Here is a 12,278-nt window from a genome sequence, read left to right on the forward strand (position 1 = left end):
AATCGCATCGTCTTGCCATATACTCATAGCCTCTTGATATCATGACACATTAAAACGCCATCATATTACACATATTTAAGCAAATAAAAATTTAATTAATGTGAAAGTTATGTTCCAAAATATACAGGCCGAACTCTATAATCCCTGATAAGCTCCCAGCTGAGTTAAACGGGGAACAGTTAAAGTTACTCTCTGCCTGCAGAGGATGTGTGTGAGCACAGCAGAGAAAGCTCTTCTTATAAATACTCCACTCTTTCTAAAAATACAGACGGCTACACAATACTAAAGGAAATGCTGATTGACGGTGGCTGAGGACCTGCTCAAAATAGACCTGGATGCATGCCGCCGACATGAAAAAATGATAGACATAGCCTACTGCTGCTACTTCTGCTACTACTGCAACCACTGTTCAGTAAATTACAGTAAAAAAAATTATTTCAAGGAGAAAACCTGGTCTTTGATTCTGTTGGACAATAAAAGCTAAAGAATTATAATATTTGATATTCACAGCTGTAGCTTTTATGCAAAATTTCGAGCAGCAAATTTCACCCACATAGCCTCCTTGATTTCACCATTTGATTTAAATATATTTTAATGAAATGTGGGTTAACCTATTAACATTTTCTTATCAAATTCAACAAACTGCCCTTTCTCATGGTACATAGGCCCACTTGGCCGACAGAGGGCGCTCCTGACCCACGTGTCCATATGTGTGTGTGAAACCAGATTACTTCATTTTAAAAAATGAGCTATAAAGCTGTACAGTTGTTTAGCTCCAATTAGATTAATTGAAATATAATACCACCACCACTACTACTACTACTACTACTACTAATAATAATAATAATAATAACAATAATGATACGCCTGCAAGCCTTCAGCACAACGATTTTTTATTGAAATTGTGAGGCAATCAAAAAACAAAACAAAAACAAAAACAAAACAACAACACAGAAAAACCCCGGACAACCAGCATAAACAAGATACTCTTATCTTTAAATATATTTTTAATAGATACGAATGATGCGCCTAGAAGGAATTGCTTTGAATGTCTCCTGACTGGAGTGAAATAACCTGAGGTGTTTTTGAATCCATGTGGAGCTCTTTCTCTGTTCCTCTGTCTTTGTCGGTGGATGCAGACTAAAACATGGCACACACGTCACCTAAAAATCAGCGTTGCTTCATACACAGTTTGTCAAACCAACAAGCGCTAAATAGCTTTCATTTACAGTATATGTTCATGTAAAATGGGGGAGAGGAGGAGGACAAAAAAAGCAACAAGTTAAATTCAAAATATATACACACTAATATACAGCCTTGAATAAATTAATACCAATTGCATATTCTTGGATCTTAGCTTTATTTACAGATTTGTTTTAATCTTTAATTACATAAATAGTTCAGAAACAAATTTTCTGGCTTGAAATGATAAGCGATTCCTTCCTTCCTTCTTTCTTTCTTTCTTTCTTTCTTTCTTTCTTTCTTTTTCTTTCTTTCTTGACTTTTGAAATAATCAGGCCTGGGTTTTTGGATGCAGCTTGAGACCTGCCTCTCGGCGTCGTGAGGCTCCTTTTCAGGGCTCGGCTCGGAATAAAAACAAAACAAACAAAAAAAAAACAGGCCTGGATGCTCAGATACTTCAAGTTAACCAAACTCAGCACACCCACTGTCCACTGTGCGCCACTCCCCGTCAGGTTAGACCGATACAGATAGGCTACTGGCCTCCTGTGGTTGATCGTTATGTGTTTAGTGAACACCCCCCCCCAATTAATCAATGTAGGAATGTATCCCAGAGTTTTTACGCCTGCCTTCAGAAAGCCGCTAATCCTAAAACACATGGGGTTAAGGGGCTTTCCACCCTTTCACACAGCTTTGTTGAAAAAAAAAAAATATATATATATATATATAAAAAACATAAAAAATAACAGTTTTCGGCCTTCACCGACCCATATCGATCAAACCACATTCCAGTCTCCCTAATGTGCTGTACAGGACATATGCATTTATAGTCCTCTGGTATTCAAGCCAAGTCTTCATCCTACATAGAGTCCTCATCACTTGGGAGAGTCTGCACTCGCGGAGGGCTCCCGCTGGCCCTCCAAGCCGCTCACCAGTCTCTGGATGCTTTGCAGCTCATTCACTGAGTCCTTCACTGAGGTTTTGGGAGACACAGCCCTCCCGCCAGACCCTACTGTCTTATGGTTGCTATGGTGTTCCGGAGCTGGGCTGGTCTCCCTGCTGCCCGGTTTGGAGGTTTCGGAGCCTGGGTTGAGGCTGCCCTGCAGGCCAGTGGTGAGCAGACTGGAGCTCTGAGGCAGCGACACTGGGAGCTGGTAGGGGTTGAAACGGAGCCGCGGGCGTGACCCGCCAAGGAAGGGATTCCTGGAGAGCGGGCTGGAAGTGCTGGTGGCTGGGAGGGCTGAGGCCGAGGCCGCTGCTGCAGCCGCCGCCATGTAAGTGTAGGGGTACGGGAACAGACCTCCAAATGGAGGCATGGGGATGCCCTGGAACATGAAAGTGGAAAAATTTTGTTACATCACTACTTCTCATCAAGTCGTCAAATAATCACATTAGTGATACATTTTTCATCCAAACAGCTGATTTTCTTCAGATGATTTAAAACAGGTTTTTGAAAGTTTGAAAGTAAAAGCAACAACCGTCTTCTCGTTTTGTTGTGTAAAAATCCCATAACCCCAATGCTAATGCAAATATTTTCGTATAGTTGTACATGTTTGTATGTGGCGAATAAATGAAATGTTGTGTCACTGATCATGCTTATAAATAAATAAATAAATAAACAAACAAATAAATAAATAAATAACAGAGCTCTGAAGTTGTGAACGGTCGAGGTTTACATAAACAGTTATGGTCCTACGAAGGTAAGACTCAAAGCTCCAACTTTCTGGTCGTGCTACTCAGTGCTACAGGTGTACAACAAACGGAATTATTTTCTGATTGGATAACCCTCCTTACCTGAGAGGCGAGCATGTGCTGGGACAGATGGAATGGGAATGGGTTGGGGGTTCCTCCTGTGCCCTGTGTGGAGAGGCTGCCGTTTTCCAAACCACTTGCTCCGGATACAGAGGCCAATAGATGTCCCATGCCCATAGCAGAAAAGGCTCCAGGGGCCATGGCAAATTGCCCAGGGTGAAACAACAGTGGTGATCCGGCGCTTAGAGGGTTAAAAAACTGCTGACTGTGCAGGCCAGACAGAGCCAGGCTTTGTAAGTGGCCTGGGCTGAAGTGTGAGGGGCTCTCGGTTTGGACCATGAGAGGGGAGAAGGCCTCTTTAGTGGCACTAATGCCTCCGGCCTCTGAGTCCTTGGTCAACGCGTCCGTGGTGTCCTTCCTGTGCCTGCTCTCCGCTTTGTCTTTCTCAAGGTTTCTTACACTGAATAAGGAGTCGTCCTTCTTTTCTGTGCTAGCCCTATCCCTCATGCGCTCCTCACACCTGGAGCTGTAGGGGGACACAGGTTCAGGTCCCGGACTGCTGGAGCCAGTGCAGCGCTCGTCGTGATGCTCCAGCTCCTGCTCGCTGTCAGTGCACGTTTTCTCATCTACAACACAGGAATCACAGTAACAAGAGGTGTACGCTTCTAAGATACTATTCATATCTCAGCCCCAGCTATTTCAACCTAACACACTAATATTTGAGTTTTAAGAGCAACTTTCGAAAGCCCCTGTGTTATTTGTCACATTCTGTAAAGCATTCTTATGCTTATGCTTGTCTTGAACAGGATGAGACAAAATAAAAAACAAAACCGGATTATATTTAAGACATTTCCTTTCAAAATAAATGGAACTTAAATGTCGACAACCCCAGCACGGGTTTTACACATTGCATATCCTCTATTAAAATATTTACATTTAAAAGGCAATAAATTAGCCCATTATAACCAAAACTTAAGTGGATTTTACTGTAATTCACACGTCTTACACATACACATTAACGTATTTATTTGCCAAACACCGCCTGTTCCTGCATCATGAACGTATTGGAGATTAAATTATTTAGGCAATCGAAATTTCATTAAAAACAAACAAACAAACAAACAAACAAACAAACAAACAAACAAAAAAAACAAGACGGTACAATGGGAGATCTTAAGTGGCCAGTTAGATTGGTTGACAGGTGTAGAATACATGACCGCCCAACAGTTTACTGTCATACATTTTTAAGATTATACTATTGTTATGGGTGTAGGAGCAACCAAATAGGCCAGTGTAAGTTATATAAAAGATATTTCTATTTCTGTACGACGTTAACACTTTTGCCGTGACGTTGCTGCTTATTTTCCTCCACCAGGTCACAGTCATGTTTTAACAGTTTAACACAATTTAAATGATTACATTTAAACAGTAAAGTTTTACAACAACACATCCTAGCTTTTAAAGGATATAAACAAATGAAAATAACCAATAAGGCTTCCTCACCTCGGCTGGGCCTGCTGAACCTCAGCGGGCTGGTATCGGCTCCCAGCGGGGAGTGAACGGTGTCCCTGCCTGTCGGTGGCTCGCTGGAAGAGGCGTCTGAGTCCGCACCTTCCCGGTCCGCCTTGCACTGGTCCTCATACATCCGCAAGGACGGCATGGTCAGCTGTTTCCTGTCAGTATAATTATTATTATTATTATAATTATTATTATTATTATTATTATTATTATTAAGAACAACAACAACAATAGGCTACTATCCAATGATAATGACAACCAATAATAATCCATAGTACTTTGGGATATCTTCACGCTTTGACTCCATGACCTTGCAGAACAAAAACACACAAAAAGGCCCACACACACAGGTGTTAGGCGGCAGCTGGATACCTTTTCTCTCTCCTTCCGTTTCCCGTGTCTCTGAATCCTTTGGCAAAGGGGTTGTTGTCAATCTTCAGCTGCGTTATCTGACAGAAAATACAGAGTAAGAATACATGTCAGAGGGGGCATCGGTGACTTAGTGGATAGAGCAGTCGCCCCATGTACAAGGCTGTTGCCGCAGCGGCCTGGGTTCGAATCCAGGGTTCCCTTGTTGCATGCCCCCACCCCCCAATATTAGAGACGACAACGTGTTTGGATTGACACACACGGAAGCGTGTTGGACAGGAGCCATGGTAGACCTCTAATCTGTATTATTAATAAAAGCGTAATGATGGGGCATTATTGTCATAGGCCCCTGGAGAGGAATTCTTTCACGAAATATTTCTCTATGGGGCTCCAAGCTTCCGTCCCCCAGAAAAAAAGGCAGAGGGAACAATACTTGAACAGATGACTATCATATCAATAATTAATAATGCGGTTTGGATCACTGCTGTCCTGATGTGGAGGAGGCCGGTGTGGCTCCATGTAGGGGCACGATGCCGGCATGGCTCCTACAAGAGGTTCCACGCTTCTGGGGGCCCTGTGGCCCTTAAAGAAGACGCTTTAGGCATTTGTCATTTGAGCATCTGTCCACTGTGACTGCAGGGTGACCAGCCTTTTAAATGCCCTCTAATCGATAGTGACTCGTTGCCATTAACTTTTACAACAAGAAGCCCCCTCCCCACTCCGACCCCCTGGACACAAGCTCAAATTAGCTTCATGGAGGAGGATAAAGACTCAGCGAAGGGGATAATAGTGACATCAAAATATACACACAGAATAAAATAATTAACTGTACAAATATTCTATTGAATTACAAAAAAAAAAACCCTCAAATAATAAATAAATAAATTAAATAAAAAGTAGAATTCCAAAAGCTGCAACTGCAATTTTTTGAGAACACAAAAAAGAAAAAGAAAACAAAAGAAAAGAGCACCTATCACGCCACACAACACATTCTCCACATTTATACGCCTAATTATTCACTTGGTCAAGGTAATAGACCATTCATAGCCCATGAATAGCGGATAACACACACACACACACACACACACACACATACAAACATTTTGGCTCCAGATTTGAATTCATATCTGCTACACCCAGAATCCAGGCAAAACAGCAATAAAAAAAAAATCACATGGGAGTCCTCTGCAGGGAAATTAGGCGACCTACAAAATCAGATTAAGTCTTCGGGGGCTGGTGGTGGGGGGAGGGGACGTATGTAGGACATTTATTATGCAAAGTATAGCAGCCATATTAGAGGCAGTTGGTTGGGTGTGAACAGTGACTCACCTTGTCGTTCTGATACGCTGTCACAGCCACGAACTCGGTCTCCGGGAAGACGTAGGTCCTGAAGGTGCTGTAGGGGAGCTTCAGGATGTCGTTGGCCCGCACTATGTGGAACCTGGGCTGGTACTTGTGCATGGAGTTGAGGATGGTCTGGACCAACACACACAAACACGCAGCTCTGGAGTAAATATAACAGCGCTCTGTGGCTCCTTTTGATATTTTCTCCATATTTAAACAACACCAGACAGAATATGTTGACGCCGATTGTTATTGATGCTGGTACAATTACTGTGTGAACAGACTTGTCTGTAATTAGCGCGGGGCAAAGGGAAAATCCTGACCAGGCCACACATGAGGCTTCCGAATCACAGCAACAATGTGATATGATCCAGTTTGCATCGGGACAGAAGTTACAATTTTCCTCTCTCATTCATTTAAAAATACCACAAACACTACAGTCACTCTGCCGACCGTCATCTTGGAATCATAGCTCGAGGGCCTGTCTGTTCTAACTTACAGAGCATAAACACACTTACCATGTATTTTTACATCAAATAGGCCTACAGGCTCTTTTTTAGATTAAAAATAATAAGATAAATAAACAAAGGTAGGCACAAAGACAGCAATAGATTTGGATTAAGTGTTAATTAATAAAATTCTAGCATTAAGCGCTTGCATGTATAAATAAGACGCGTACATGAATAGAAATCCTGCCTGTAACCGACTGCAAATTATTCAAACTGACATGTAGGCTAAGTATTGTTTTTTCCAGTCGAAAGCTCACTCTGTCTGCCAGGCAGGTGGGCTTTCTCCTAACCCGATTATTTCTGTTCAAACTAATAAAATCATTTTAAATACACAGTGAAGGGATTCATATTTTGGATGAAACGTACGAAGTCACAGACGCTTCTAAGTCATACTATAAAACACTACAGGCTTAATGTAGTACAAAATAACAACACATGTGCCACTATACTATACTATACTATACTATACTATACTATACTATTGGGTTACAGGCTGGAAGGGATATCAGACACGCCAGTCGGCCTAGCCATTCATGCTCATTTCAAGTCGTTTCTCTCTGGCCCGATTTGATGATACGCCACTTAATCCCCCAGCCTCGCAAACACTGATCTCAGATATTGTGTTTTTTTAAACTGTTTTATTTATTTATTTATTTTTATTACCAATACAACCCCGGTTAAAATGCAGAATAAAGAGGAGAAGAGAATGCAGCCGTGGTGTAGGCCCTGAGCTGTTGCGTGGTTTTGGATGTATGGATGCAGGGGAGAAAATACAGGCTGACAGTATTCTGGAGAGCTGCAAGTATAAGCTCTGTGTATGTCAGCGGCAGGAGGAAGTCAAGTGGCAACAAAGTGGCAACAGCTTTGGACGTAAAGGCATTAAAAAAAACATGAGCTTATCTTTAAACGCACATATTCTCTGAGATTATTTTGTTACGCCTTTAAATCTTAATCTATTTCGTTGTCTCAAAACGTTTTAGCTTTGCTCACTTTTATTTATCATATAATTTCCCTACAGTAGTTTGGATTCGGCTCACGCTCTGTTCATATTTATTTCCCCTTGTTCGTGGCTGTTTATTCTTGGTATTTTGCTGCAATAACCCATATGCTTCATAAAAATTTCATCTGATCATAAAAACACTCTGACCCGTCTGTTCCAACAGCATGCAGCATGGATATATGAAAAAAATATATCTGCTTAGTCGAGAAATAAAAACCCTCAGTACTTACAAATCCGTGTTTGTCTGAGATGTTGTTGGTCAGCTTGAGTTTGTGGAAAGCAACAGGCTTGGCCATCCACTGCTCACCGGTGGCCGGGCTGTCCGGGTGGATATACATCCTCTTGGGCATCTCCGGGTCGGCCTTGCCCGCCACCATCCAGCGGGAGTTGTGGAACTTGTAGCGGCAGTCGTCCGCCGCCACGATGTCCATCAGTAGAATGTATTTGGCTTTTTTATCGAGTCCGTTTATTCGCACTTTGAACGGAGGGAACATCCTCCTGCAGGGAAAAACACGCGGGGAGTCAACACGCCGTGATTCAGACAAAATACAACCGCAGATGATCATACAAGACTTGAACAAATCTGACTAAAGAGCCACTGAAGGCGACGCGGACGCAGAAAAAACCATGGCGCTCTGACAAGAAGAAATATTGTAATTGTCAGATATTATTCTCCAGTGTTGCACGCCATTAGGCGACAGCAAAACCATAGTGGGTGTGCGTGCGCGCGTGTGTGTATGTGTGTTGTCCAAGCCCTACACTACAAAGCTGAGCAGTATATTTATGACTACAACACTTCACGTCCCTGCTTTTTGAAGTGACAGCCTGTTTATAAAACCAAGAAGCGCTGCTGCCTCAACTGAATGCACTTTACAAAGATAAAACCCGACTAAAGCTCAGGTCACTTTTTCTCAAAAATATCCAAAATATGCACTTTGATCATTCTGGAAATATAACTATTTCAAAAATTAATTGACGTTTTATTCATTTATTTACTTTGATAAATGAAACCAGTTTAACTCCCAAGTGCATACACAGTGATACGATTGGAACTCTTTTTTTAAACAATATATTTAGTGTATAATATCAGGTAAACATTATGTGTTTGTGTAGTATTTTGTAGGCTTTTGATTTTCATTTATATTAATGGTGGAAAAGGAGTAGCAAAGGCCCGACGCGCGCCATTTGAAATCGTGAGTAAAATGGCTTTTAGCTGCAAACTTTTCAGCTGTAGCTCTTTCTCTGTATATGCAGAAACAAACTGCAAGTTTTTTGGAAATAATGTATCCTCGGTTGTGAGAAATTCTTACCTTCCGGACTTGGTAATAACCATCTCCGTCCCGAGTTTGTGAAATTGGTCCCAAAGATCCTTGGCTTCCAGTGTAACTTTGGGGTCGTCGTCCACTTCCTCCTCGGGCTCAAGGCTCTTCATGCTACGGAGATGAGCCGCCTGATGGTGGCTAAGGGCCGGGTGGAGCCCAGCCTCCGCAGCCCCGGCCAGGCCGTGATCCGACATGGGCTTGGTGAGCGCCCCGGGAGGCAGGCTGAGCGCCGGGAAGAAGGAAGGCTGCGCGGCCGCTAGAAAGGCGGACATGGGGAAGTCGGTCGGCCGGTGTGCGTGGAAAGGGTGATAAGCCATTGCGGTCCCTGTGAAAACTGGATCTCTCATCGGTGCATCCACAAAAACCGAAGTGAAATAATATTTTTAGTGGTTTTACCCAGAGCCAGTGGATCCGCGCTTTGCGGGCAGTTAATTTCTGTAAAGCTGTACAGAATATTACAGCGACTTGTCAAACACACAGGCTGAAGAAAATAGCCCAGAGTTGCTGTTGATGTGCTTTTCCTTTGGTTCCTCCGCCGAGTCCTTCAGTGAAAGCGACGATGTGAAGGCAGAGGCAGGCTGCGCTGTGTGCCTCTCAGGGAAATAAGCTGCTTCTCTGCGTCAGTCATTCCACACTGACTGGAGAGATGTGGCCCCGTTCACTGCAGATCTGTGACTATCTCACATGTCCTTCCTGCCTCCATCCCCAACACTAATGAACCAAGCCCCTTTGATTGCTGATTTTACGCTTTCTGGACCAATTGTGGGCCCCTATAGGCGTGGTTCTGACAGCTCCGGCCAGATTCTAAGAGAAGAGGGGAGGGGGGCAAGAAGGTGTCGGAAGCATTAGCAGTAAGAAAACATGTCAACAGAATAAAATATTAACCAATGACAGGAAAGATCGGGAAATCCCACCCCCATTTCCAAGCCAAACACCGGGTCAGCCCTCAGTTCTTTGCCGGTGGAGGCATCACCTCTCTCGGCTTGCGTTTTTACAATGTTGCCTCCGGAGAAACCAACCTGTCCACAGACTCACTGTCTTAATACTCACCTTAATACTCAGGAACCGCTCCAGTTCTCCACGTTTACCACTGTATCTTAGACCAACTCACAACAGTAAATCCATGACTCGCAGCTCATGCTCTGCATTCCGAAGAGATTTATTTCGGAGAGCTGCTGCTCTCTCGGTCGTTCTCTATAATAACAGATTTGTAATTATTCCATGTTATCGGCTGTTTTGACGCTTAGGCTGGATTTGCTTCACACTAGCCCAGGCTATTCGCTTATAACGACTTCAGCCTCATACAGCCCCGGGTTCCCCGGGCGAGAGCCATTTATCTGTGCATTTTCCTGATCGAGCTGACGGGAAGGCAGCAACAGCCGCGGCGGCAGCAGCGTAATAAAGAGACAAGGCTGGAAAAGACAAACCCAGATGCTGCGTGGAGGCAAAGAGGAAACCAGATGATTGATGAGTGAATTTTGAGAGAAAAAACAGGGAGAAGGAAAGCGGTGAGTGCCCACTTCGATACAAACTCTTCCTTGTTTGAACGCAAATAAAGTTGGATTTCTGTGAGGTTCTCTGGCACATTTAGATCTCTGGCCCATTTTTATTTTTAAGTTAGTATAAATATAATTATTGTCAGTGCAGTTATAGCCTATCATTTCTGTTGTTACACTGCTGTTTGACACCGTGGAGATTTTTTGTATTTCCACGTCCAGCAGGCACAACGATGAAATGATTTAGCGCTCAGTCTCAGAGCTGAGGGCAGGCCGTGGTAGCATGTAATCTCCGACAGGTTGTATTTAGTCAAACCAAGGACAGTGAGGGACAGCCACGGCCCCCACCCGCCTCCCTGCACTCCGCTCTGCTGAGCTCCTTTAGAAAAATCCAGCGCCGCAGCTCTTGATTAACTTGGACTCAGTTTGTCAAAGAGCCGCTCGGCGCCAGTCGGCTGATGCGCCACAGTAAGAACAATCTCTTGTCTCTTTATATTTACCCTGGAGTCGTGCATGTGGGAGCCCCTCCGGCCCCATCAGAAGCCTCATCTGCGGCTCCGCTCCACTTTTCTGCCTCGGTCGGTGTCAGATATGAATTTTTTTTTCTTAAAACAGATGCTCTCTCCGGGCAGGAAGTACCATGTTATAGGCCACGGGCAGCACCTCGACAAAAACTGAAACAAAAAGTGATAATCCTTCTGAATTAGATGGTAGAGACAACTGCGCATTTCCTATTAACCCCTGGAACTTCGCAGCATGTCTGCGGCTTTCGGTGGCAGGCGCTCTTAATGGCCATAAAAATGTCGAATAATATTTATAAAATCTAATTGTTAATACATTAAATCACTCAATTCCTTCCCTAATCGTTCGTTATATGACTGTAAAACAATCTAATTAAGAGACAAAGGTGAAAACAAGACAGTTTTTATGCTTAAATGCGATCTAAAAATGCAACTCCAGAATGTTTCAGCAGTAGCACTTGTGTGTCAGATAAAGCATGATATGTGATTCAGGAGTATGAGATGTTTGTACATCTCCGCTGTCACACACTTGATGCTCGGCTTCCGTCACATTGATACAGCCATGCGTAGTCATCAGGCCAGACAGGAGCAGCTACAGCACAACAGAGCGCAATATACCTGCTTAAAGCCAAAATAGTTTCTACAAGCCCAAGGAACACATCAAATCAGACACAGGTCCCTGGATCATCAACTGTTTGACACAGTGAAGGCACCAACAGCAGAGTCATTTTTAGTCAGCCAGGTGTTGGAACTAAATGCCAGAGAGCATAAAGAATGTAAAATCATCAAGTATGTCTTGCACATACCTCACAGTTTTCTTAAGAGGTGTATTGTGGTGTCTGTCTGTTATAATTTGGCAACACAGCTGACTTGTTTGGAATGCTGCACCTTCATATAAAATGACAGAGATGGAGCGGCGGCAGTTTGTCAGAGTTTCGATACTGCATGCATGGAGCTTTACTGGGGAGAAAAAAAGATTAGTAACATATGGAGGTGGATAACGGTTTTTCTGCCGGAATACCCAACTGGATAATTGTATCAACAACGCTTGTGCAAATTAGTCACCATTTATTTGTTCTGTGCCGTCAACGGTACAGAAATCTCCATTACGCGCGATTTAAAAGTCATTAAGTCGAGGGAGGACTGCTCCGAGCTGCTGGTAGATCTACATAGAAGGGGCACTGTGCTAGATTAACATATTCTGTGTTGGGGATTAATGAAAACAGTACATTTGCTCCTTAGACTTGTTCATTGCTGTGTTCTGTGTG

General features: G+C 43.3%; 1 protein-coding gene across 1 annotated transcript; it reads right to left on the reverse strand.

The window, feature by feature from the left end:
• Nucleotides 1-886: 886 nt before the first annotated feature.
• Nucleotides 887-9,842, reverse strand: tbx2b (T-box transcription factor 2b). Its single transcript, XM_049576763.1, has 7 exons — nt 8,982-9,842; nt 7,902-8,169; nt 6,148-6,294; nt 4,822-4,898; nt 4,435-4,604; nt 2,974-3,557; nt 887-2,504 (listed from the first exon to the last, which is right to left on the reverse strand). The coding sequence occupies exons 1-7, from the start codon at nt 9,338-9,340 to the stop codon at nt 2,055-2,057; spliced, it is 2,055 nt and encodes a 684-aa protein (XP_049432720.1). The 5' UTR covers nt 9,341-9,842; the 3' UTR covers nt 887-2,054.
• Nucleotides 9,843-12,278: the final 2,436 nt, after the last annotated feature.

This window comes from Epinephelus fuscoguttatus, linkage group LG5 (genome assembly GCF_011397635.1).
Source record: "Epinephelus fuscoguttatus linkage group LG5, E.fuscoguttatus.final_Chr_v1".
Classification (NCBI taxonomy): Eukaryota; Metazoa; Chordata; class Actinopteri; order Perciformes; family Serranidae; genus Epinephelus; species Epinephelus fuscoguttatus.